The following is a 27202-nucleotide window of genomic DNA, read 5'->3' as shown; positions in this document are numbered from 1 at the left end:
TTGCATGGGCTGACAATTTTGCAGCTGCCTGAAGAAGGCAGAGCTTTCTCAAGCATTCCAGGAGATTGTAGCTTTGCTATCTTATCCGAAGTTTACTGTTTGAAAGCTGTTCCTCTTGTGCCTTCACGTACATCAATTGTTCTGGTTGCACAGAGATGGTTTCATTATACTACAGAAGGTTTTGCGTTACAGCAACCTTCCCGTTCTACCCCCAGCTTGTAATTTTAGTTATTTATGTTATTGGAGTTCTTGAATTAAGTTGCTGTTTTATTATTTATGATAGCACAGTTGCATAGGCTGGTCATTATTTTATCAGGGACCTTGTGTTTACACACACTGTTCCAGCTTCCCAAACAGCTTTTTATTACCTTGGAGCACAGATTGCATGTGTGACTGCCTTCTGCTACTTCGTGCAGCTGAACGAGAAACAAAGAGCTACAAATTAACACTGTTAAAATGTGGCAGGACCATTTTCCAGATACGCTAGCATTTTGGTGTTCCATCATGCTACTTTCTTAGGGAGGAGCATCCATTTTTTATTTATTTATTTATTTATTTAATTTTTTTTTATGTAAACAATTCATGTAGTCCAGACAAAGTTTATGTTCTACCTGGGAGATGAGTGATAACACCCTGCTTTCACTATTAAATCTTTTGGAATTCTGGATGAAAATGTCCTTTGAGAGCACCTTATGGCAGATGCTGCTCCGAAGGGATGTCACCAGAGGCAGGTGCATGGCAACAGAGAATGTCACCCTTGAACATTGTCAGTCGGGGAGGGTGTCACCCCTGGCAGGAGCCTCTCTTAAAGGATGTCACCCCGGCAGGTGCATGGCCATAGAGAATGTACCCTTTGAACAGTGTCACCCGAGTAGGGCATCACCCCAGTCAGGTGCGTGGCAATAAAGAACGCACCCCCAGTGCGGTGTCACCCCGGAGATGTCACCACGGCAGGTGCCTCTCTAAAAGAATGTCACCCCAGTCAGGCGGGTGGCAATAGCGAACGCACCCCAGTGCGGTGTCACCCCGGAGATGTCACCCCCGGCAGGCGGATGGCAATAGCGAACGCACCCCGGTGCGGTGTCACCCCGGAGATGTCACCCCCGGCAGGCGGGTGGAAATAGCGAACGCACCCCATTACAGTGTCACCCGGAGGTGTCATCCCCGGCAGGCGGGTGGCAATAGCGAACGCACCCCATTACAGTGTCACCCGGAGGTGTCACCCCCGGCAGGCGGGTGGCGATAGCGAACGCACCCCATTACAGTGTCACCCGGAGATGTCACCCCCGGCAGGCGGGTGGCAATAGCGAACGCACCCCATTACAGTGTCACCCCGGAGATGTCACCCCCGGCAGGCGGGTGGCGATAGCGAACGCACCCCATTGCAGTGTCACCCCGGAGATGTCACCCCCGGCAGGCGGGTGGCGATAGCGAACGCACCCCAGTGCGGTGTCACCCCGGAGATGTCACCCCCGGCAGGCGGGTGGCAATAAAGAACGCACCCCATTACAGTGTCACCCGGAGGTGTCACCCCCGGCAGGCGGGTGGAAATAGCGAACGCACCCCATTGCAGTGTCACCCGGAGGTGTCTCCCGGCAGTGCCGCCCCCAGGGCTGTGCCGGGCCGGTCTCCCCGCTCTGCTGTCCCCTCCCTCGCTCGGTCCGGCCGCACCTGCCGTGCGGGCGCTCCCCGCCCCCGGCCGGCCGCGCTCCCCGCTCCGCTCGCTCCCCGCCCCGCCGGCCCGGCCCTGTGCATTGTGGTCCGGCGGCGGGGGGCGAACATGGCCGAGAAGCAGAAGCACGATGGGCGGGTGAAGATCGGCCACTACGTGCTGGGGGACACGCTGGGGGTCGGCACCTTCGGCAAAGTCAAGAGCTGAGTACCGCGGGCGGGGCCGGGCCGGGCCGGGCGCGCCCCTCGCCGCCGCCTCCCTCCTCCTCCGCCGCGGCCTCCGCGCCGGCATCCCCTCCCTTCCCTCTGCCCCGGCATCCCCCGGCTCCTCTCGGCATTCCCTCCCTTCCCTCTGCCCCGGCATCCCCCGGCTCCTCTCGGCATTCCCTCCCTTCCCTCTGCCCCGGCATCCCCCGGCTCCTCTCGGCATTCCCTCCCTTCCCTCTGACCCGGCATCCCCTCCCTTACCTGTGCCCCGGCATCCCCTCCCTTCCCTGTGCCCCGACATCCCCTCCCTTCCCTGTACCCCGCTACCCCCGGCTCCTCTCGGCATCTCCTCCCTTCCCTCTGCCCCGGCATCCCCCGGCTCCTCTCGGCATTCCCTCCCTTCCCTCTGCCCCGGCATTCCCCGGCTCCTCTCGGCATCTCCTCCCTTCCCTCTGACCCGGCATCTCCTCCCTTCCCTGTGCCCCCTGCCCCCGGCTCCTCTCGGCATCCCCTCTCTTCCCTGTGCCCCGCTGCCCTCGGCTCCTCTCAGCATCCCCTCTCTTCCCTCTACCCCGCTGCCCCCGGCTCCTCTGGCATCCCCGGGATCACGGGCGGGGATGCGGCGGGTGGGAGATGGAGCGCTCGTCCCTCGGTGCTCCGGGCTGTCACAGCCCCGTGTCCGAGCAGCACCCCCAAATCTGCGTGCTCCGGGCTGTCACAGCCCCGTGTGCGAGCAGCACCCCCAAATCTGGGTGCCCCGGGCTGCACAGCCCTGTATTGTGAATAGCACCCCCAAAACTCGGCTGGGCGCTCGCAGGGAGGCGATGGGGAGGATGGGTTGCGCACCCGCATCCTGCCCCTCCGTGCCGGGAATGCGCTCCTCGCTCCTTCCCCTCCCGGCAGGTGCTCCGGGGGTGCTCCTGGAGCCGGGATGAGCCGGGTTGGTGCTGCCCTGGTGCGAGCATCGCCCTGGTGCGAGCATCCCCCTGGTGCGAGCATCCCCCTGGTGCGAGCATCCCCCGCTCCGAGCATCGCCCCGCGGGGATGGAGGGGCCGCGGCCGGCAGGGATGAGCCGGCTGCGCCTTCAGCTGGGGAAAGAAAAGCTCCAGAGCCACCTGAGAGCACCTAAAGGGGCTGCAGGAGCGCTGGAGAGGGAGTTCCGGCAGGGCGTGGAGTGGTGGGGCCCGGGGGAATGAATGGCTTCGTGCTGGCAGAGGGCAGCAATGGAATATTGGGGAAAAAATACTGGGGAGAAATTGTTCCCTGTGAGGATGGGGAGACCCTGGCACAGGGTGCCCAGAGGAGCTGTGGCTGCCCCATCCCTGGAAAGGTTAAAAGCCAGGCTGGAGCAACCTGGGATAGTGGGAGGTGTCCCTGCTCATGGCAGGGGGTGGAACTGGATGGGCTTTGAGGTTTGTTCCATCCCAAACCATTCCAGGGTTGCAGGATGGAGGGATTGTGTCAGGTTGGGGCTCCTCACAGGAATTCTGCCAGAGCAGCCAGCTCACATCCTGAAGGCTTTGCTTTACCTGGCTGTGAGGTTTGCAAATATTTGTGTTTCTTTTTCCTGCGAATTCTGCCATACATGCAAATTTCATTTTTTAAACAAGATACTGAAAAACCAGAAAACCAACAAAATTCAGTGTCAAAGCTGTGCTTCCCCAGTAGGAAATGGGTTTATCTGGAGCTGGGGGAGCAGCTGTCCCACTCAGTGTCCCCCCACCCCATTGTGATGTGGCTGGGCAAAGGGGTGCTGTGCCTGCCCTCAGTGCCTGGATTTTAAAATAAACCCAAATTGACAGCAGATGAAAGAAACCACCACAGCCACTGCAGCTAAGTCCACCTGTGGCCATTAATCACGCCCCTAAAAATATATTGCTGTGTTTAATCCCAAACCACAAATTTACTGTCTAAAGAATTATCAGAATAAATACTTCTAACAGTAAGGATCATTTAAATCACTCCTGTGTACCTGCAGACCTCAGAACTGCTCCAAAGGCAGGTTTTTTTCCTTGCAGACCAATTTAAACCTGCCAACAATAGACTTTTTTTTTCCTTAACTAGCACAAATACCCCTACCCCACATGTGACCTGAGTTTGGTAAAAATGGACATTTTCCAAATAAATATTTCAAATAACATAAAAGAGATTTCCTAGCTCAAAATCCTTTATAGGTGAGTAGTACCCTTTATATGTTTTTTTTTTTTTCTCTTAGTATTTTGCCTACAACTGACAGGTGAAGTTTGTGCTTGAGACTGGGCACTGAAATGTAGAAATGGAATCTCCCATTTATAGAGAATTTCAGTATTTTAATCGAATGAGCTTTGGAAAAACTTGTATTCACATGAGAAAAGCAGAGGTTTTTGTTGATTGATTCAAGCATTGTGTGTTGGGTATAATAATAGATTTTTCAGGGAGAGGTCAGGTGCCATCAGTGATATTTCTTGTTGCTGATGTGTTTTCTCCAAATTCTGCCTTGCACAAGGTTTTGGTTTTGGCACTTTTTCCTACCTTACTCCTTTAAGTTAAGAAATCATAATTTTACAGTTGTTCAGGACTATTGTTAACAAGGAAATAAGAAATGGCAATGAAGGGGAGGATTTAGTGACACAGGGTACAAACCAGAGCTTGGCTGGAGCTGAGTAGTCATTTTGAGCCATGATGGAAAAAGTCCCTGACTGCCTGGATCTTCAGGGACTGATCCTCCTAAAATCTGGCTGAACACTGCCAGAAACTGTTCTAAGCCCATTCAGTTTCTTGATCTCATTTACAGAGAATCCACACAAGGCACAGAGGGGAGCAGATAGGTTGGCAGATGAGGGCAGGATTTTGGAGATGACACTGAAATTCCATCTGGAGATGGTGATGAGGATGCAGCATCCCTTAGAAGAGAGGAAGGTGGCAGGAGCTGATGGATAGGAGATGTCTTGGAAGAGACTTGGAACTTACCACACTTTTACCAGATGTATTTATTTTCCCTGTTCTCCAGGCCAAAGATTAGAATAATTTGTTGAAATAGAGCTGTGCAGATGTTGGATTTGGAGTTTAGCAAAGCTTTGGAGGAAGGAGGTGGCATCTCCTTCCCTGGGGGCTGGTAAGAACAGATGTGACAAATTGTGTTTGCTGTGGGCATTTCCCACCCTGTGGGTCCCCAAAAGCTCTGCTGTGACCCCAGCCCTCACACAGTGAGGTTGGTGCAATCAAAATCCAGCAGAGTAACCCAGATGTTTTTGTTTTTGGGTTTTTTTTTCCCCTGTGATGCCACCCACAGCATTCCTGGGGGCCCTGGTGGCTTCTTTCCCTCACTTGTTTGTCACAAAAATGACCAATTTGTGGTCCCTCCAGGGCTGGCAGTGCTTGGGTTGTGTTTGTCACCTCCATGGGCTTCAGTCAGGATCAGATCCCATTTTTCCCAGGCTCTGTAGCATTGCTGCTGAAAGACAAACTTTGTGTCAGAGGGAAGATGACCTAAAGGAGGCTGAGCAGATGAAGGACAGGGGAAGGCTGATACAACACACGAGCAGCACTGGGGCAGAATTTACACAGCATTGCTAAATTTATGCTTTGGGTGGATTTCATTTTTAACTTTGGGCTGAGATAAGGGCCAGCAGGACTGATAGGGAAGGAGTTTCCTCATCCTTCCACAAGCTCCTACATTGCCCTGTAGGCAAAAATGTTAACTGCTTGTGAGCACAAGAAAGGGATGTGGAAACCCATCCTGTCGTTATCTATGCTCATGGTGCCATAATCACTATTCCTCCTCTTTTTTTTCCTTTTCTAAAAAAAAGTAAATGTCAAGAGTCTCCTTTCCAGTTTTTTAATCCAGGCAGGCAGTGGAAGAGGTGTCCTCAGCACCAGCCAAGCCACCACTGCCCACCCTTGGGGTGAGGATCCTCTTCATGCCTGTGGGAGAGCTGGGACCTGCCCCTGACTTCTGGGATGATGCTGGGGCTCAGAGACTCTGTGAGCAGAGGGAGGGCTGTCCTCACTGCCCATGCCTGAGTTCCTGCAGCTACAGACAGGCTTAAAAGTCTCCCACCACATAGGAAATTGTGTTCCCTCTTTGTCTCTCTCTCACCGAGTTCAAGGAGGCTTAACAAGTCACTGGGGACAGAAACAATAATATCTCTGTATCTAGTGCTTACTGTAAGCAAAAGATGGATTACAAAATGGGCTGTTTATTTTTAATTATTAATGTGTTTGTGCTAGCAAACCTTTGCAGTTACACATTGTTTGTCACGGATGGGAAGGGGGATGAACTATTTGGCAATAGTATTAAAAACAATAATTATTCATTCTGGGCATGGCCATTATTTTTTTTTTTCCCCTAGTGTATAATAAAAATTTTTCAAAGCATATGCCAAGGCAAGGCCAGAAAGTGTTGTCCTGAAACAAAAGGTGGCAGAAATCAGGGTTTTCCTCCTAGTTCAGTGACAAAACTTTGCTTTACCTCCCTGCAGCACTGCCCTGCTCTCCTCTCCCCAAGGATTCACCAGGGAAAATGCCTCCCTGGACTATTTACAGCACTCTCCTTGCACTGCACCAGAGGAATTATCTGCCTCCTCCAGCCCTCAGCTAATCCCTAAATTGCATCCCTGCTGCAAAGCTGAGTTTATTTTCATTCCATCATCTAGTAGTTTTAAGTATGACGAGGAATAAAATGGACATGCAAAGCGCTGCTTTAATTTTCAGCGTGGCAGTGAAGTGTTTTATTTTTAGGATGCTCTTGCTGAGGAAGGAATCTCTGGCAGGTCTTATCTGGTGGCTAATAATAGTGACCTGGTGTGCCCTGGGTGCTGCTGCCCTGCCCTTCTCACGCCTCCTGCTCACCCTGGCTGCTTCTGATCAGCTCATTAGGGCTGCCAAAATTACAGGCTCTAATGGTGTAATAGCAAGGTTTGCTGGCAGTAATTAACTCCTTGCACCGTGTGTTGGTGCTGGGAGGGTGATGTTGGTAATTAGAGAGAGCAAATATTTACTGTAAGCAGGTTTTTCTGTGCAGGCTTTAGGAAACTAACCCTGTTGAGTATCACATTAGGAAATGCTGAGAAGGGGCAGCTCATTTTCAAGCTCTTTCTGCTCTCAACTTCAATATAAATCTTGCTTCCTGGCAGCTTTTTATTTTTTTTTTTTTTTTTTTTTGGTGTGGTTTGTTTATTGATAACAAATTGAATTGGTTTCACATCATTAGGTACAATTCTCCCAGTGACAGTGGGGCTGCTCCTCCCAGTTTATGGTTGTGATTTTTCCCTGAACACAGGAGATGAGCATCAGCATCTCAATGCACCTAGTACATTTAAAAAAAAAAAATAAAAAATTGAAGTTTCCATCTTTCCTAAAAGCAGAGTTTGCTCCTGCAGTCCAGCAGTGTTCCTGCAGCTTGTCATCAAAGCAAGAAGCACGCTGGGGGAAGTATAAATAGAACTTCATTTTAGTAATGCAAATCCTACAGTCCTATTTTGGGCAGGGAAAATCCCCACGCCGTTTTAAAAAAAAAAAAAAAAGAAGTGTGATGGTCTAGTTTTAAGACTGGGTTTATGAGGGATTTTGTCTACCAGTGTGCTATGGTGGAGATTCTCCTCTGCCATTTAAATATATCTGTTTCTGATTAATCTAGCTTTTACATGCTATAAATCCTTGCAAATTAGCTTGGGGTATGACCTCCTCCAGCAACTCACTCTGTTTTATTTAGTGGAGTGTTTTTGGCAGATAAATCCCCTCTCTTCTGCCTTCTATGACTCCACTGGGAAAACAGTGAAGAGACAAAAGCTTTAAGATACTTCACACCCTCATCTTCTGCTTTTTTTCCCTTCAGAAGTGGCTTTTTTTGCTTATAGTGCCCTAAACTGCTTGTGTGAGCCCTGCTGCAGTGTTTAGTGACTTTGCAATGCTCTTTCTCTCTCTAATAGTTGGTGAACACCAGCTGACAGGGCACAAGGTAGCAGTGAAGATACTGAACAGGCAGAAAATCCGCAGCCTGGATGTGGTGGGGAAGATCAAACGAGAAATTCAGAACCTGAAACTCTTCAGGCACCCTCACATCATCAAACTGTGAGTGCCCTGCCAGCCCAGCTGCTCCTCTGCACAAAAAAACCTCTCACACACACTTAGCTGCCTTTCAGGAGATGGAGTAGGGCAGTAAAAATTGTGTTTGGTCGAGGTTTTGTGTGCTGGATGATCCACAGGTTTTCCAGAGGAGCTGTGCTTCCCCATCCTTGGAAGTGCTCATGGGTCTTTAAACAACCTGGGGGAGTGGGAGGTGTCCCTGCCCATGGCAGGGGCTGGAATTGGATGGTCTTTAATGTCCCTTCCAACCCAAACCATTCCATGATTCCATGAATGGCAGCATGGTCAGGCTCTGAGAGTGAAACCTTGGCCCCCAGTCAATAGGATTTATGTTTTAATGGACTGATTATCCAGAGCTTAAAAGAACTTTTTTTTTCCCCTCAAAATTTATTATTCAGACATAAGTTTTGAAAGTCACCACTTTGATGAGCCTGAGTTGGGGTCATAAATCAGCACCTGCACTGCAGCCTCTGGGATTCCTGCTCAATCCCCAGTTTGTGCAGCCAGCCCACATTAATGAGGCACCTGATAATATCTTTGGCATTCCCATAAAAGAAAGCTGTTGAATGGTAACTGCAAGGGTAAGTTGACATTTAGGTCAGCCTTAAAACTGGCATGAGATATAGCAAATACCTGGGACTTAGAGGCAAGGGAAAACAAATTCTCTCTGCAGTTAAATAACTAACCATGCAGCAACTGTTGACTTTAGAGTAACTTCACAGTTCCACGGATTTATTGGAGAACAGATTGGTATTATTTCATGAAAAAAGCACCAGCAAGACTCCTCAGCTGTGTGCCCAGCATCCTGCAAGTCAGATCCTGTTCACACATTTGTCAAAGCAATAAAAGTTAATTCCAGTTTGACAATATCTGGGTCCTATGATACATGTTGCATTCATGAAATACAGTGATAAAGATGTGAGGAGACTGGGGCACACAAACCTCTTTCAGTAAGTTTTTAAATGTATGTAAAAGAAATATTGGGGCAATTAACAGTAATTTAGATGTTTGGGTCCAAAGCTCCTCAGAAAAATGAGGTTGATGCTATTGATCTTTATGGGAGTATCCCAAATTCCCTTGCCAGCCTCTGCAAAATTGCTGAAATCTCTTTGTTTCAAATTACAGCCCTTAAATTAATTAATTAAATTAATGAAATTAATCTTAAAAAAAAAAAAAAAAAAAAAAAAAAAAAAAAAGCAAACAACAACAAAACAATGAATCTGAAATAAAAAAGAGGGAGGTCCCAGCTGGGGCTGCATTGACCTCAGCTGATCACTGGCAGTTTATTCCAGCTGGGACACTGAAATGCCTTTGCAGCACTCAGGGATCAATTTGAAAGAAAATGGAGAATAACTCTGCAAGGTTGAGGGTGATACTCTGGGGTTTCCCCCCATTCTGGGAGGATTTGCTCTCCATTCTAGAGGGATTTAATATCTGAAAAATAACTTCAGGGGATCTCCTTTCTGTCCATAGGAAGCTTCCTCTAGTGCCTGGAGCTCTTTATCTTCTTTTTTTCTTGATATGAGGGACAGCAGATGGATCCTCTCCTTGCCCCCAGCTAACCAGGACTTCATTTCTAAAGCTGTTGATGCAGATCTTACCCAAAATGGAAATTTGAAAGTCAGGGCAGTCCTAAGTTTGATAAGATTGCCTGACAGATATTTCAGAGGATTATTTAAAGGGCTGAAGGAAGATCATAGGTCTGGAAAAGAGGTCCTTTCACAGACAAGTGAAAGATTATATTGAAAACAAGAAACAGCTTTTCAGAAAGATCCGAACAAACTCTTATTGGAAGTGTTGATTTGGAATTAATAATCTGTTTAAAAGCCTGTTTTTAATTGCATATTTTTTTGTATATCTGCTTGTGTTTTTGAAGGTACCAGGTCATCAGCACACCAACAGATTTCTTCATGGTCATGGAATACGTGTCTGGGGGGGAATTGTTTGATTACATCTGTAAGCACGGACGTGTAAGTGCCAGTCCTGGGTCAGCACACACACTTGTGTGGGAAGGGGATGGTGTCCAGGAGCAGAATGATTGCTCAAGGGAGCACAGTGAAGGTTAAAGCCCAAAATAGAAGTTGCTTCACAGCAATCCCTTCCAGGGTGTCTTGTACCAGCTCACAAAAACTTGTGTGTGATTTTTCATGTCTTTCTCTGGTTGTTTTTGATCCTCAAAACCAAAATATCCAAGGTAGTGTGTTGCTTAGGGCAAATATTTGGAAAACTGGCATATTTTTTGTGATTTTTAGCTATGGGTTGCCTGTCAAAACCCCCATGGATCAGCAGCAAATTTATGGCACTTGGTGTGGTCTCTGCCCCAGTCATTCACCTCTCCCAGAGCCCCCCAGGCTCCATGCCAGGGTCTTTGAAGGCTTTTCAAGGATGTGGCTTATCTGAACAACATTTTCAAATTCCAGCAGTCCCAGTGGGTGTAAATCACCTGAGCAGCAGGCTGAGCCTGTGAAATGTGAGATTTTGGTTACAAGGAAAATCGCTGGTGTGTGCTCTGTGGAGGTAAAAATGGGCCAGAGTGACATCCAGGGTAAGGGTTCAGGTGCAGGATCAGCCATCACACATTCCCTCTCTGTGCTACCAAATCAATGCATTTACAGCAGATTGGGTTAGATTAATGCAGTGCTCAATGGAGCTGACTCAATTTTCTTTCCTGTGTACAGTTCTGATTTCTCACACATTTTACCCATCTAGATCTTTTTCAGTGAGTGATTTGGATCTTTTCTGAAGCTCTGCATTCATAAACTCAGTTTTTCATGAAGGGAGTCTTTTTGGAATTCATCAGTAAAAATAATTGAAAATACAGTTTCTCTGATATATCTCATACAACTTTATAGCTGCACAGGTAATTAAAGTCACTGTGATATTCCAGCTTCACCTATTGCTTCCAGAGGAATTCCATGAGGAATTGCTCCCAGCAGCATCCTCTGGTGTTTTGTCCAGCCTGGATCTGTAGCAGTCCCATTGGGACAGCAGGCCATTGTGTGATGGGGGCTGCCTTTACACTCTTGTTGCCATCTCAGCTAAATTGAGGTCTCACCTTTCACCTCTGGGCTGCATCATTTTCAAACACTGCACAACACAAGGGTGAGGAATCTGCTTTATTTGCTGCTCCTGGTCTCAGGCACTCAGGATGTTCTCTCTGCACCCTGTAAACCTTGTTTCCTTGCTGAGCCAGCCTTGCCCTGGCAGCTCAGTGTGCACCCCAAGCTCCAGGGCTGTTCTCTCCTCTCTCCCCACAGGTGGAGGAGGCAGAAGCTCGCCGCCTTTTCCAGCAGATCCTCTCTGCAGTGGATTACTGCCACAGGCACATGGTTGTGCACAGGGACCTGAAGCCAGAGAATGTGCTGCTGGATGCCCACATGAATGCAAAGATAGCTGATTTTGGTAGGTGATTTTGGCAGCATTCCAGGGGTGCAGCTGCACAAACCCCAGAGCTGCCCCAGCCTCCCCCAGCTGGGAATCCCAGCCTGGAAAACCCTGCCCTGCTGCAGCACCAGGGCTCCTTGGTGCACTGAGAAGTGATTTGTAAATCTCTGCTGTGTTTTAGTGTAATCACCCGACGTAAAAATCACTAATTTATGTTTGAGGAGGCTCAGTGCAGCTCACTCAGGGTGAGCTGGCTGTGTGTGTTTATTTTCGTGCATGTTCTCCCTCTGTTTGGCCATGTGCTCTTGGCCTTGGCTCATTTTACAGCCAGCAGTAACAGGAGTCTCTAAGTGGCATTAGGGATTGAAATCCATTAAAATACCTGGGCTACCAACTCTGTCCTGGCTAGTCCTTTCTAGCAATGTAAATCCTTCTCAAGATTTACTCACTTGACAGCCCCACCCAAATGCCATATGAAGTAAGTGCTCTGGGGTGAATTATGTCTCTTCTCTGTGCTCTGGGATTTGCCACTTAGAGGAGCAAAATGGAGTGAATATTTCTTGGTTGGATGTGAAACTCTTCCCCCCTCCCCCCCCAAAAAAACCCAAACAACAATAATAGTAACAAAATAATAATTTTTAAATCAGTTCAGAGAAGTCTATCTAAACTATATCAACAGTTCCCTTCCAAATATTCCACTCCACTTCCCTGCCTCTCCTCTGTGTGACACAGAGTCCAGCCTGTCTGGACCTACATCAATATATAAAAAGCATTTTGTTTTTAGGACTGTCCAACATGATGTCAGATGGTGAATTTCTACGTACCAGCTGTGGTTCCCCCAATTATGCAGCCCCTGAAGTCATCTCTGGAAGGTAAGGCATTCCATTTCTCATCAGAGTCTGTGTGAGCACGTGGACTTTAAATTTGTTCTTGCTATTAGAAACAGCTTTGCACATCTAGTAAGAGTAGCTGACTCCTCCTTCCAGCCTGGATTTTGTGTTTGGGTGAATCTGTTGGCAAAGATCTGAAGGTTTTCTTGGTTATTTTACTTCTCAGTAGCTGTAATAGCAAACCATGTTTTGCTACAGGTGTTTCCTTTGGAGGAATTATTAATACCAGATGTTGACTGTTTATATTGCTAATTAAAGAGGGTGAAAATGGCTCTTTGGATGCAAATACTGAGGTTCCAGGAGGAAAGGCTTTTCCAGGTCACCCCCTCCTCTCCTGCCCACCTGTAATAAAAAACACAATGTTAATGAGGAAAACCATTCACTAACAAAAGAACCTGGAAGATCTTTAATCACTTCCCAACACTTGTAAAGAAAACACTTGTCTTCTGGTTCCTTAAGTTGGGGTTTTGGCTGTGGCAGTAGGTTCAGCCTTCAGAGCTTTGTTTTGAACTGATTCATTGGATTGACAAACCTCCTCTGTGGTTGCATCTCTCAGCATGAAACATCTGTACAGCACATGGAGTGTTGAACACACCCCACAAGGCTGAATAGGACTTCCATGTGTTGATACAGAAGTGTTGCCTCCCATATTTTGCTTTCAGGAAGAGAAATTACATAGAATGTACATTTTTCCCTAATTCTTTCTGCAATACCTTAGCAAAGGTGGCAAATAACAGATTTTCATATTTTCAGTCCTCTGAATGGTCCTTTAAACTGGCCATCTCATTATCTATTCTCTTTTTTTTAATCTCCCTTTGCCATGAGCTTTACTTTTCCTAATCCAATGTCTTTTTGACTATATCTGTAGCTTTTAAATAGAACATTTTGTTCAGAATGTGTTTGCTTTGATTATCATTATTTTATCCCTGTTTACACCAGAGAAAGTGTTGGCAGAGCATCCTAGGAATTAGACTAGCATCCAAAAAACCCTGTTGTGACTACAGCTCTGTGTGTGAAATGAGACCAAGTAAATCCTCATTGTCAAGAAGGGGACAAAGCCAGAAACTACTGGGATTCCACAGAAATATCAATGGTATTTCCATGTCAGTGAAGGCCAGACACGTTTTTCAGGTGGTGCAGGAGACAAGGCACATGGCAGATCAGCAGGAAGGATTTAGTCCCTGAGTGTTCCAAGGGTACAGGCAATACTTAGTAACTACAAAAGTGAGGAGGAAAACCAAAACCAAGCCCACATTTTGCACTTTTTGGCTGGCTGCAGCTGCATCCCTGACTAAGGAGAGGATGGCGTGACACACTGATACAGAACTTGTGTCCTGACTGAGGAGAGCATGGAGTGACACAAAACTTGTATCCTGACTGAGGAGAGGATGGGGTGACACAGAACCTGTATCCTGGCTGGGGAGAGGATGGAGTGACACAGAACTTGTATCCTGACTGAGGAGATGATTGTAGTGACACAGAACTTGTATCCTGACTCAGGAGAGGATGGGGTGACACAGAACCTGCATCCTGACTGAGGAGATGATTGTAGTGACACAGAACTTGTATCCTGACTGAGGTGAGGATGGGGGTGACACAATGACACAGAACCTGCACCCTGGCTGAGGAGATGATTGTAGTGACACAGAATCTGCATCCTGACTGAGGAGAGGATTGTAGTGATACAGAACTTGTATCCTGACTGAGGAGATGATTGTAGTGACACAGAACCTGCACCCTGACTGAGGAGAGGATGGAATGACACAGAACCTGAATCCTGGCTGGGGAGATGATTGTAGTGACACAGAACCTGCACCCTGACTGAGGAGATGATTGTAGTGGCAACTTTCTCCTGCCCTTGTCCTCGTGCAGGCTCTATGCTGGCCCAGAGGTGGACATCTGGAGCTGTGGTGTCATCCTGTACGCCCTCCTGTGTGGCACTCTGCCTTTTGACGACGAGCACGTCCCCACCCTGTTCAAGAAGATCCGGGGGGGGGTGTTTTACATCCCTGAGTACCTCAACCGCTCCGTGGCCACGCTCCTCATGCACATGCTGCAGGTGGACCCCCTCAAGAGAGCCACCATCAAGGACATCAGGTCAGCTGGGCTGGGCTGGGCTGCCTGCCTGGCAGGTGGGCAGGGTGGTTTTCAGGAGCAGTCAGCTAATCCTGGTGGGTTTTGTGATTCAAGGAGCAGCCCTGCACTTCTGTGCTGGCTGGAAGTGGGTAATGATCAACAGGATGAGGATTTTATGTATACATTTTATATACAAAGATTTAAAATTGAATTTTGTTGCATTACAGAATAACCTTAAAAATCTCGTAACAGCACTTAGCAAAACCAGCTATAGCATGCAATAATCTATTTTTCATTACTTTATTTCAAGGCCATATCCCTATGGGTACCAGATAAGAGGATAATCATTGTACATTGTACAGTTACTGTGTATCCAAAAGAAACGGAGGAGAAATCCAAGAATTACTAACTTAATATGTAAATATTGGATGTATTACATCTAGCTATGTGCTAAGCATAAACATTTACTAGGGCTTCCAGGAATTCTCAGGTTTTTAATGCATTTTCAATGAATGGCCTTAATTCTACCTTTCAATTAAACCCATGCAAAATTCCTTTTTTATTTCTTAATTCCTTAGGATTAGAGGATTTAATTACATGTTAGAGAGGCAGCACACGTGGTGAGATTACTGTCAGTACATAGAACCTATAGACAAGGCACTGTATGAGTTTTAGACACCTAATTATCATTCACCTCATTGGAAATTGGTGGGAATTGGGTGGGTTTGATGCTCTCCATCTCCATCAGGCTTGTTGGAATCCCACAGTGGGAAAATCTTGGAAGTGCTGAGGTCTGACTTCAGTGTGCAGAGTGCCATTGCTGTCTCTGTACCAGGCTGGGTTTTATTCTTGGCTGGGTCATGGTTTCCCCATCTTGCCTCTCACAAAGAGGCTCCCTATTGCTTATTATCTTCTTTTATTTTCTTCTGCCAGAATCAGGATTAAATGCACAAGAGATGGTATTTTGTATTCAGGCTCAGATTTTATTAATTTTTATCTATGTTACAGTGAGTGCTACAGCACTTCTGGCTAACAAGCTAAAAATGGAGAAATGGCAATGTGTCTTTCTCATTACAGAGTCTTCTAAGGCCTAACAGTCCAATTAAAAACTAACACCCGAATTATTTTTACTTTTGACCCAATAACCAACCACCCATGACCCGCAGTGCGGCATTTTCTATCCAATCACAAAAGTACCACCCAGACCCATGAAGAAGAAAGAAACCTCTGCCCCAAAACCTCCATCTTGCTATCTATATATTGCCATATTCTAAAACTCCAATATCTCCATCTTGCTCTCTATATATTGCTCTATTCTAAAACCCCAAATTTCAAAACCTCCATCTTGCTCTCTATCTATTGTTCTATTCTAAAACCCATTATCTCCATCTTGCTCTCTTATCTAATTGCTGTATTCTAAAACCCCAGTATCTCCATCTTGCTCTCTATATATTGCCATATTCTAAAACCCCAATATCTGCATCTTGCTCTCTATATATTGCCATATTCTAAAACCCCAAAACCTCCATCTTGCTCTCTATATATTACTATGTTCTAAAACCCTGAAACCTCCATCTTGCTCTCTAAATATTGCTGTATTCTAAACCCCCAATATCTCCATCTTGCTCTCTATATATTGCCATATTCTAAAACACCAAATTCCAAAACCTCCATCTTACTCTCTATATATTGCCATATTCTAAAACCCCAGTATCTCCATCTTGCTCTCTACATATTACCATATTCTGAAACCCTGAAACCTCCATCTTGCTCTCTAAATATTGCTGTATTCTAAAACCCAAAACCTCCATCTTGCTCTCTCTATATTTCTATACTCTAAAACCCCAAATTCCAGCTCCACCATGTGATATCCCACACTTCTGTTCTGCACACCAGCAGTTTTAGTTCCGTCATTCCATTTTGGAAGCCTTCTCCATGTGCTCAGCTCTGGAGCCGAGCCCTCCAGCACAAAGCCTGAGCCTGTCGGTGTGCAGGGCGCGGGGCAGAAACTGTCCCTGTGCCTCCCTGCAGGGAGCACGAGTGGTTCAAGGAGGAGCTGCCCAGCTACCTGTTCCCCGAGGACCCCTCGTACGACGCCACGGTGGTGGACGACGAGGCGGTGCGCGAGGTGTGCGACAAGTTCGAGTGCGCCGAGGCGGAGGTGCTGAGCAGCCTGTACAGCGGCGACCCGCAGGAGCAGCTGGCCGTGGCCTACCACCTGGTCATCGACAACCGCCGCATCATGAACCAGGCCAGCGAGTTCTACCTGGCCTCCAGCCCGCCCACCGGCTCCTTCATGGACGACGGCGCGCTGCCCGTGCCGCCGGGCGTCAGGCCGCACCCCGAGCGCATGCCGCCGCTCGTGGCCGACAGCCCCAAGGCGCGCTGCCCGCTCGACGCCCTCAACACCACCAGGCCTAAGCCCCTGACTGTCAAAAAGGCCAAGTGGCACCTGGGCATCCGCAGCCAGAGCAAGCCCTACGATATTATGGCCGAGGTGTACCGGGCTATGAAGCAGCTGGACTTTGAGTGGAAGGTAAGGGGTGTGCTGGGTGGGTTTCTGTAAGGGATAAAAGGTACATTGCAGTTTATTGTAGAGCCCTGCTAAGAGCTGACAGTGCAGCCCGGAGTAGGACAAAGAGAGAAATGGGTGAAGAGAAGGAGCAAAGGGATAAAAGGGTGATGGGGTAAGAGAAGAAGGGAGAGAGTAAAGAGAGAGAGACAGAGGTAAGAGAGAGTAAAAGCAAGAAAAGAGAGAGAAAGAGGGCAAAGAGGTAAGAGAGAGGGAGAGAGAGCAAGAGGGAGGTGAGAGAGGGGTGCTTCAGTAAGAGTAAGAGAGAGAGTAAGGAGAGCGATTTCCCGACTACAATACAATAAATCCTCTTCTATGATGAATATTCTAATTTCCAAGAACCAATCTAACACAAGATACAAATTCTATAGCATTTACATACAGCCTATAAGAATCCTTATATTACCATAGTGTGTTATGCTTTAAACTCTAAAAACTACTCTTTAGACCCTAGCAAGTTTTCTCTAACCTTTGGACTTGCTCTCCAGCAGAAGACATTGTTCTATCAAAAGGGGATTACTTTCAGTGGGCCATCCTATTGTCTTATAGTTATTTAGCAACTAAAGCTTTCCTGTTACATCTTCCCCAACATCCAGGGTGTTTCCCTGGATGCCTCTAGACCCCCCTGCCAGGGGGCTCAGAAGCCCTGGCAAGGTGCCCAGGACTCCTGGGGACTGGATTTAATCCCCTGGGAAAAATTACCGTCATTGCAAGAAGAATTACAAGTCACAAAAAATAAGTAGAGTGTAAATTAGATTGTTTGAAGATAGAAAAGTGAATTTTTAGAAGTGTTTATATTAGGGGGTTTGAAGCTAATATGGAGGATTTTGGGCGTGGTATGTCTTTTCTTTCTTCTTCTTCATGCCATCCATGTTAAGTGCCAGGCTGGCATTATTGGATTGGTTTGAGACAGAATTGGACAGTGTAATAAAATTGTCATGTATTGGAAAGTAATTGTAAATATTAGATATGTAATTTATAGTATAAAAGATAAGTCTTGCCCCAAGGGCAGGGCAGTGTGCCTCGGATTTCAAGCTGAACAGACCACTGTTAGCTAGAGAAAGAATTTCTTAGATAAGAAACAATAAACAACCTTGAAAACCTCAGAAAACAGCCTCCTGAATCTTCTGACCAGCTGGGAAAACCTGAACTTTAAACCACCTATATGTCCTGCTGTGAGGATCTCAGGCTCAGGAGACCCCACAGACAGTGACAGATTTCCAGCATCCCTTATCCCATAAACTCAGGGATTTTATCACTTGTTTTACCTTCCAGATAAATGCTCACCTTGCAGTCATCCCTGCTATTCCTTGTTAAACTCACCCAATTAAGGCCCCAGCTGTGCTTTAGTGTCTGTGCTGTTTATTTATGAAATAAGGGGTTTCTTTCTGAGTGCTCCAGAAAGATGATTCTGCCTCTTTTAGCTGCAGAGATGAAAGGAGCTGTTCACATTTCTAATTTTAGCGGCTAATTCCTTGTGAGGTCATCTCTAGTGCTCCTGAGCAGAGGAACTCTCATTATTTCTGTCTGGTCCTGTCAGGACTGAAGTGGCACAGTACAAGTTGTCCTAAAGGGTGCACAGATGAGGGGCAGGGGGCCTTGGGTGCAGGATTTGTGTCTTTGATGTGGTGGCCTTTTCCTTGATGGAGATGCAGCAGTGCTCATGGACCAGATGTGTTTTTCAGACACTTGTTGCTTCCTCAGCTTCTTGATTTAAACCCAGATGTTTTAGCTGACAGTGCTCACTGCAGGTATTTATGGTCACTGCTACATTTAGTCACAGTCCTTTTCAAAGTGGGAATAATAAATCCTTAAGTTGGCCCTGGGTCTCTGCTGCTGTTCCTGACTCCCCAAATCCTGGTGCAGCCCCTGAGGTGAGCTCTCCTGGCTCGTGGCCTTTGGCAGCAGCATCATGTGAGCATCAGGAGCCAGGTAAGGAGAATTTCAGCCCAGATCTTCATCACCAGAGGAGCTCCCCTCCTCCCTCCAGGTCCCAAGCATTGTACTGTGTCAATCTCACTGTGCTGCTTCTTTAAAACCTCCTGACTCCTCCTTATTTTTATGTCTTTAAAGCCAAATAGCTTTCAGAAACCACATTTCCCTGCACCAGAAAGGAGATGGACTGTGGCCAGGTGCATTTGCCCACACCAGCCAGACATTTGTTAGCTGCATGATTTTACAGGGAGTGAACAGTGCTGTATTTCTGGTACAGCCTCAAAAACCAACTCAGCCCAACGTCTCTGTGTAGGCAGTGGAGCTTATTTCGTACGAGAAGGTTTCACAATAGCCTTTCCCACCCTAAGAATAACTTCAGATGTGACTCTTCATCAGAATTAACTCTCCCATCCGTGCAGTTGCTTCATAAATATAGCACAGAGAAAAGATGTCATTGTAAATGAGATGCAGCAGATTGTGAGGTGGGAGGCAGCCAGGGGAAACACTCATCTTGAGGCTGATCCACAGGTTTGGGTTTGGTTTGATCCATGGGTTTGGCTGTGCTGATGGGAGAGAGGCTGCTCTGTCCAGCTTGATTTTATGAACTCTGTCTGTGTATGTGAGTCCATGAGTGGATTTTGGGTTCATGTAGCCACGGCTGCTGCTGAGGGAGCAGCAAACATCAGGTTTGTGCCTGACAGATGGGTCACTGCAGCTTCCTCAGCCAGCAGCTGGTGAATCACAGCCTTGAGAGGAATATTTAAAGACAGGAGGAAGTGAAGCCATTCGCTTCACTTCATAGGCGTTGTCCTTTTGAGAAACTGTTTTCCCCAGAAGATCTCTTGCTAGTATGCAGGAAAACAATGAGGAAAGAGGTGCTGGTGTTGGTGCCTGGAGGCTCCCTGCTGAGGCAGGTCTCCCGTTGCAGGTGGTGAACGCGTACCACCTGCGGGTGCGCCGCAAGAACCCCGTCACCGGCAACTACGTGAAGATGAGCCTGCAGCTCTACCAGGTGGACAACCGTAGCTACCTGCTGGACTTCAAAAGCATCGATGGTGAGTGGGGCATGGAGTGCAGGCAGAAGGGCAGGGCTGGGAGTTAGGAACCATCCTGCGTGTTTTGAAGCGCTTACGCGGGTGTTGTTGCAGCGGAAGCGCGTTGGAGCTCAGCTCTGCTGCTGTTCCCGTTTCATTACTGCAGCTGCCAAACTTACCCCGGGAAAAGGGAGCCTCTGTGCCTTGTGCCTTTGTCCATGGGAGTTCTTCACTCTCCCCTGGTCCAGAGCTGAAGAGAAGAGAAGAGAAGAGAAGAGAAGAGAAGAGAAGAGAAGAGAAGAGAAGAGAAGAGAAGAGAAGAGAAGAGAAGAGAAGAGAAGAGAAGAGAAGAGAAGAGAAGAGAAGAGAAGAGAAGAGAAGAGAAGAGAAGAGAAGAGAAGAGAAGAGAAGAGAAGAGGAGAATGCACAGCTGGCGCCCAACGTGGGGCAGAAGCTGTGGGTTTTTTTCTCTTCTCTCTGGTCCCTCTGGCTTGCTCTGGACCAGGGGAGAGGGAAGAACTCACATGGACAAAGGCGAAAGACAAGGAGGCTCCCTTTTCCCGGGATATATTCCAGCAGTTTATTACCAGATTCCAAGAGAAGAGAGAGAGGGAGCAAAGGCACGGCGGGGAATTTTAAACTTGGGCAAAGGGGAGTGGAAAAACCAAACCACAACCAATGAGATCCTGCTGTTGGGGAGGGGCAAAGGGAGGGCTGAACCGACCCCACAATACAGAACAAACCATTTCAGTGCAATATACAAACCGCAACTTAGTGCAACGCGACGAAACTGATCCCAAACTTTTTCTCTTTCCTTCCTCCTGTCGTTTTTGGGCTTCCCAAGACGAGGTGATGGAGCAGAGGTCGGGCTCCTCCACGCCGCAGCGCTCCTGCTCGGCCGCGGGCTTGCACCGGCCGCGCCTGAGCATCGACGCGGCCGCGGCCGGCGAGTGCCAGTCGCTGACGGGCTCCCTGAGCGGCTCCTTCGTGGGCAGCATCCCCTCGCTGCCCCCTCGCCTGGGCAGCCACACCATGGACTTCTTCGAGATGTGTGCCAGCCTCATCATGGCCCTGGCCCGCTGATGCGCCGCTCTCTCGGTCAGGATCTGCGCTGACTCGCCCGCCCGTCCTTTCTTTCGCTTCCTTGTTCTTCCTCCTCCTCCCCTCGCCTGCCCAGAGCCAAGTCCAGACCCAAAACGTGCTGTCCTCCAGCAAGGCACCAAGGAAATTACCTTCATTTCTCTCCTTGTGCCTGGAGAAGTGTATACAATACCCTTTTTATTTTATTTACTTGTGAACCCCATGGGAAATGTCAAGGCTGTAAAGTGACAACCCTATCACTGAGTTTTTGGAAAACCCCCCTGGTTCATCCTGGGGTGATGGAGGCATAGCCAAGCTTCCTGCAGGGAGTTTGGTGTTTCCCTGATGCTGTGCAGAGCAGGGGCAGGCTGGGCTGAGCCAGGGCTCAGGGTTGGCCAGGAGCTCTGTGAAATGGAGTGGAGGGTGATGGAGCAGCTCTGCAGTGCTCAGGTACCAGCCACTCTAACACTTTTCTCTCCAAAGCAGCAGCTGCTTAGATGCTTCTGCACTAGTGCAATATGACCTCCCTCCCTGCTTTTTCCCTCTGCTGAAGATGGGGAGGGAAGGTGGGATGTGCAGAGGTCCTGGTGCAAGCCTGCCATGTCCAGTCTTTGCAGAGGGGTGTCCCTAAGGTGCTTTATTTCCTCCCAAGAGCTCTGGACAGCCCTGACCTGCTCACCATGCTCAGAGCTGAAGGCAGGTTGCCTTTCTGCCAGCCCTTAATCACCACCTCCCTGCAGCCTGCTCCCCCTGCCCTGCCTCACCACGGGCTGAATCCTCAGGTGAGCAGAGGACAGGATCTGGCTCACCCACCTGAGATCCCAGCGCTTCCCCCGAGGGCTGGGACCATCCCTGGTGGCAGGAGCCCTCAGCAGCTCGGGGCACTCACCTCTCCCCTTTCCCCTAGGAAGCTCTGCCTGTTGTCACCTCCCCAGAATCACTGCCAAGTCTGCCTTTCCTGCTGCTGGACACTGCTGGCCCTGCCCAAGGGCTCTCCTGTCCTGCTGGACCGTGACCTTCGCCACGCCGCTGACCAGGCAGGGACATCCCAACCCGGAATTTTACTGTTCCTTTGCTACTGGCTGTCTGAAGGGTGGGATTTTATTTTTTTAAGATGAACTGCAGTGATTTTTAAGGTTAAATTCTTGTTACCCAAGGGTAAACCCTAATGTGTTTAAAAGAGTTATTATTTTTTATTACACGAGGTTAATCTAATGGGGCAGCGTTGGCATCTGCTTGGCTTTGACATGATATTTAATTCCATTTACTTGATTATGAAGTAATAGTCTAATCAAGGAACAAATGCTTTATGAAAGCTTTGCCAAAAAAGTCCTGGGTGGGGGGTTTGTTTTGTTATGGTTTTTTGGTATTTTTCTCTTTTGTGTTCTAAGAAACAAAGCAAAAAAACTTTAGCTGGTCCCAGGTATGCAGGCATTCAATCTGAAAGAAAAATTAATCTGTCTTTTTGATAGCTTCTGATGACCCCCTGAGGTTTTTTCCTAGGTTTTTTTTTCTGTACAGTTGCACTTTAGTTTATACTTTCTGCAGGTTTTTATGAGAAGCAAGGAAGAGAACAACACAGTAAGCCTTTTTTACTAATCATTTAAGCTAATCAAGACAAACACGGGATATTTTTGCCATCTACTGGCAGTTAAATGGACTTTTTCAGCTTGAAGTCCCTTTTTTTTAAGAAGAACCACAAAATTGCCTTACTTTTGTTACAGATTGTGCTTAGATCCTCACAAACGTGACTTTACAGCTCCAGTTTTTCCAGAAGCCACACAAAGTAGAAAGCTTCCAAAAAAAAAAAAAAAAAGAAAAAAAGAAAAAAAAAAAAAAAAAAAAGAAAAAAATCAGTTTTGCTGTTAAGCTCTTGAACATGAAATCCAACACAGCAGTGGTTGGACTGTAAGCCCACAGCAGAACAGCTCTGTTTTTAAAAGAAATACTGGAAATATTTGTAGTGCTCCTAGGTTTTGTAACGAGCCTTTTATTATATTACAATTATTAAATAAATACTCTGGGGTGGAGGATGGCTTTGGTGCTGTGCCTGGTGGCTGCCAGGTGATTTGTGTCCCCAGTGCTGTGCTGTGAGTTTGGATGGAGAATCCAAACTCCTACATGCAAAAAAAAAAAAAAAAAAAAATCACACCCCACCCCAGAGTCAAAGCTGAGGAGCTCCCAGCCCTTCAGCAGCTTTTGGATCAAGGCTGAGATGAGCAAAGAACCCTGAATTGTTTTGGGGTGATGGAGGTAAACCCCTCTGCAAAAGAGCAGGAGCAGCTGTAGGGCCTGGCATTAATTCCCATCCAGGAAACAGCAATGAGTGAAATGTATTTGAAATGTTAAAGGCTTTTCAAATCTTCACTCCCAGCTGATCTTGCCAAATCCTGGCACACCTGTAACCACCTTGATAAGGGGCTGGTGTGTTACAGTCTGGGGCTCAGGAGCAGCTGGATGTACTGATTGTCTTTTTTTAAATTGACTCTTGTCCTCTGGGATTTCCTGCCCAGCAGAACTAATGGTATTAAGCAGCAGCAAATGCCCTTGGGAGGAAATATTTGCTTCCTGGAGGCAGGTGGGATTTTTAGGTTGTAGAATAAGCCCCTTGTGGCACTTGGCATCTTCTCAGACCCGTGCAAACATTAACTGCTGTGTGGATCTGCAGAACCAGTCCTGCCTGGGGGGCAGTCAGAGCTACTCAGCTTTCCACATGGACAGACTGAAAGAGAGGCAGCACTTCCCTGCTCAGGCTCAGCAGAGGCAGTGCAGGGAGCAGCACTGCTGGAAGCAGCTCCTCAGTGACCACATGGGTCCATCACAGCCTCACCCAAACCCTGCTGCACTTTGAAACACTCCAGGGACTTTAAATTCTTTTTTGTTATTTATTTTACCTTCAAATAGGCTGTGTTCTGTTTCCCTGCTGACCTCCAGTTACATTTTCCAGAGGAAGAGTTTAACTTTCACACTGTTACACTGTGGTCAGCTCTTTTTGAGTTATGCTGGTACATGCACAAGCGTTGGGAAAAGCAGGGTAGACAATATTTGAACTACAGAAACTTGAATTACTCCAAGTGCAATTCTTCAGAAGCCACTGGACAGCTGTGCTTTGCAAGCCACAAACTCACCCAAATTTTGCTTCAGCCCAAGGGGGAGAGAGACAAAATGCAAAGGATGAAGAGTTCAGATAGGCTCCAACAGAAACCTCCAGCTCCTGGATGAGTTAATTCAGAAATTGTGCTGTTCTTGTTGGGAGCTATACATATGTGAGTATTATATATGCAGACATGCACATATATAAAATGTAGGTGGCATCCCTGATACTGGCCTCTCAGTTTTATTCTTCCAGCAGGGCAGGAGTGTGCCCTGGACACTGCCACCTCTCCCTAATCCCAGCCTCTGAGAGGACCTGGACAAGGGGATGCTGTTTTTACACCCTCTTTTAGGTAAAGCTCATGAGTGGCTTAGCTGAGCCCATCAGGCTTGGCACGGCCTTGGCCAGGGCTAGGAGGGGAATTGGGATCAGGAGCTGTGAGAATCCTGCCCTTCCACCCCTCCTGGCCAAAGCCCTGGTGCTGACAGGTTTGGGGCAGGTTTATTTTCAGGAGCTGGAGCTGAGCAGGTAAAGGCAGCAGGGTATTTTTTTTAATTTTTTTTTTCCTTTCAACGGGTCAGAAACACATCTTCAGCTGTGTGTCCAGTTTAGCATTTCATGAGGTGTGTAAAGCACAGGGGAGTACACGGGCAGTGTTGTGAAAACGTGAGCCAGCTGGTTAGCATGTTGTGTGTGTGTTCTTGTGTGTGATTACAGTGGCATTCATGTTGGAATAGATGAGGTTTGAGCAGAAGAACCCTCCTGCCTACTCCTTTTCATTTCACTCTCTCTGCTGGCAGCCCTGCAGGAGGAGGAGGGAGCTGTGTGCAGGACATGAACTCGTGCCTTCGCTTTGTTTCACGAGGTGCACAATTTCCCCAGCTCATGCAGGATCCCCCCTGAGACATGCAGGCCGTGTTTCTAAATACTTGAACTACCATTTGTTGTGCAATTATTTGGCTTCACCCTTTTTTATTAGCTGAGAGGAGAGAGGGAAGAAGAATCGCACATCTGGATGAGCCAAACCAACCCCCTGCTGTTTCTTTCCTGGAAAGTTTTAGGATCTGGTTTTGTTCCAGGTGTATGATGTACCTTACTAGAGTCACCTTTCTGAAGGTCTTACTTGGGTATGGCCTTTTCATTTAGTGCTTTCCTTTGGCTTCCTTAGCCCTCCCCTTATAGATCCCTTTTTCATCATTCACTTATTAAAAAAAAAAATAAAAATCAACAGCTTCTTGCAATTCTGAAATCCCAGTCTGCCTCCTGGCCATGGAGTTAATGATTCAGCCAGAGGTACCTCACTGCCATGGCCAAGAGATGAACTGGGTTTCAGAGTTGCCACGTGACACCTGCTGATGGAACACTGACTTTTGCAGAGAGCACACCTGGTATTCGATGCACAGACCTTTGCTCATTTTATTCACCAAATTAGGAGAACCAGACTGTGAATCAGAGCTCTACCTGCAAGCACGAGTACACTTTTGGTGTTAGAAAAAGTCTGTTTTCAACTAAAGCCTTGAAGTTCCTGCTGAAGCTGCCTTAATTTAAAAATCAAAGTTTATTTGTAAGACTCATCTCTGATTATATTTTTTTTTTTTCAAGTTTGGAAATAGTTTATTTATCCTCATCTCACAAAGCTGTGAAGTAGATCCTGTAGCCATGGTAATATTTATTCTTGTTGCTGAAGGCATGTTCATGTGTTCTGTATCATGTTATATTCACGTGGTTTGTACCTCAAGGCATTTGTTTTGTTTTTTTTTCTTTTAGAGGACAAAGCAAAACTGAATCCCAGGATTTCTGTGGTGTCCATGGCCCAGCATCTTTGGGCAGGCAAACCTCAGCTTTATGAGAGAGGTGAACTGGACTTGTCCACTTAAATTCTTAAATTCATACTCTAAGGAGTATTTATGATTTATAAAGTATTTATGATTTTAAGAAAAAGATGCTGAACTTTAAAAAGTTCTGAGTAGAAGCATCCCTTCAAACATATCATTAACATGAAGCTCAGGAAAAAAAAATCCCCTGAGCTCTATAAACACTCCATCCTTCTCAAAATTTTCTATTTTATCCACTGAGGGCCTGGAGAGGGTTTTGTTTTCCAGGTCATGGCTGTAGTGCTTTATGGAAGGGCACAGAGCCCTGGTTCAGTTTTGTCCTTTGTGCATTGGATAATCACAACGAAGCCTTTTTCCTTCCATTTATGGTGTGGAAAGTGTTTCTCTGTGTACTGCACTGCATGTGATAGCTGTCTCCATGGTTGACATTTGCACTTTAATAAACTCAGAGATGAAAAAGAGATAAAAGCAACAAATCCTTTGGATTTCCTTACTGCACAGTCCCTTTCTGCAGGCTGGGGGTTCCCTCTGGAGACCCTTGCACATCCCAGCTGCAGGAGCACAGGATGCCCTCAGGGCTTGGTGGGGGGAGCAAAGGGGCAGGGGGTGGAGTGAAAATTTCTGCAGAGGTAATTTAAACAACTTCCCCAACCCCAAATCCATGCCAGGAGCCAGGCCCATGTGTCTACCCTTGCTCCTTGCAGCAAGAGAGGGAAGCATTTTAAAGACATCGTGCAGAAATCACCTTTCAGTGCAGAAAAAGTGCTGGGGACAAAACTGGGCACCTGTTTCCTCTGTGCCTGTGATGCAGGAGGATGTAACTCCAGTTCAAGCTGCAGGCAGTGCTCCAGATTTGCCCCTATCCTGTAAATTTTACACAATTTCAGTTCTCCATCAGACCCATCAGCTCACAGCTGGGACCGTGATTGTTTCCCCTTTGAGGAGAAACGTGGAGGAACACAGCTTAACACTCACATGAGAATTATTTGAAGTTTTGATGTGGTTAGGATGTACCAATAAGACTACAAAAGAGGAAAAACAACAACAACAAAAAAAAAAAGGATGAGTTTAATTTCCTGACCAATCTCTTGACCTAAATATAGCCAACCTGTGGTTTAATTGAGGAAATAAAAGTTGCTGTATCTAAAGCATTTTTGTATTATCTAGAGTCAGCCCACAGCAAGCTCTTTTCTTCTTTGCATGCACTGGAATGTGTCCATGAGGAAAAAAAAAATATTTCTAAGGGTATTGCAAGGCATCCTTGACATTTAATCAGCTGCCTCTGGCAGAAGCTTGTGTTTCACAGGGATTTGGGGCACAGCCCCACAAGGACTGCACATCACCACACTGGGATCTG

The 27202-nt window shown here is 47.1% G+C and overlaps 1 protein-coding gene across 1 annotated transcript; it reads left to right on the top strand.

Annotated features, from left to right (window-relative positions):
- Positions 1-1675: 1675 nt before the first annotated feature.
- Positions 1676-26307, top strand: PRKAA2 (protein kinase AMP-activated catalytic subunit alpha 2). Its single transcript, XM_056497576.1, has 9 exons — positions 1676-1874; positions 7789-7930; positions 9822-9915; positions 11203-11347; positions 12114-12201; positions 14092-14316; positions 16327-16831; positions 19731-19857; positions 20681-26307. The coding sequence occupies exons 1-9, from the start codon at positions 1781-1783 to the stop codon at positions 20917-20919; spliced, it is 1659 nt and encodes a 552-aa protein (XP_056353551.1). The 5' UTR covers positions 1676-1780; the 3' UTR covers positions 20920-26307.
- The last annotated feature ends 895 nt before the right edge of the window (positions 26308-27202 follow it).

This window comes from Oenanthe melanoleuca, chromosome 8, assembly GCF_029582105.1.
Source record: "Oenanthe melanoleuca isolate GR-GAL-2019-014 chromosome 8, OMel1.0, whole genome shotgun sequence".
NCBI lineage: Eukaryota > Metazoa > Chordata > Aves > Passeriformes > Muscicapidae > Oenanthe > Oenanthe melanoleuca.
Note: the sequence above shows the minus strand (reverse complement) of the source record. Positions and strands in the feature narration are given on the sequence as shown.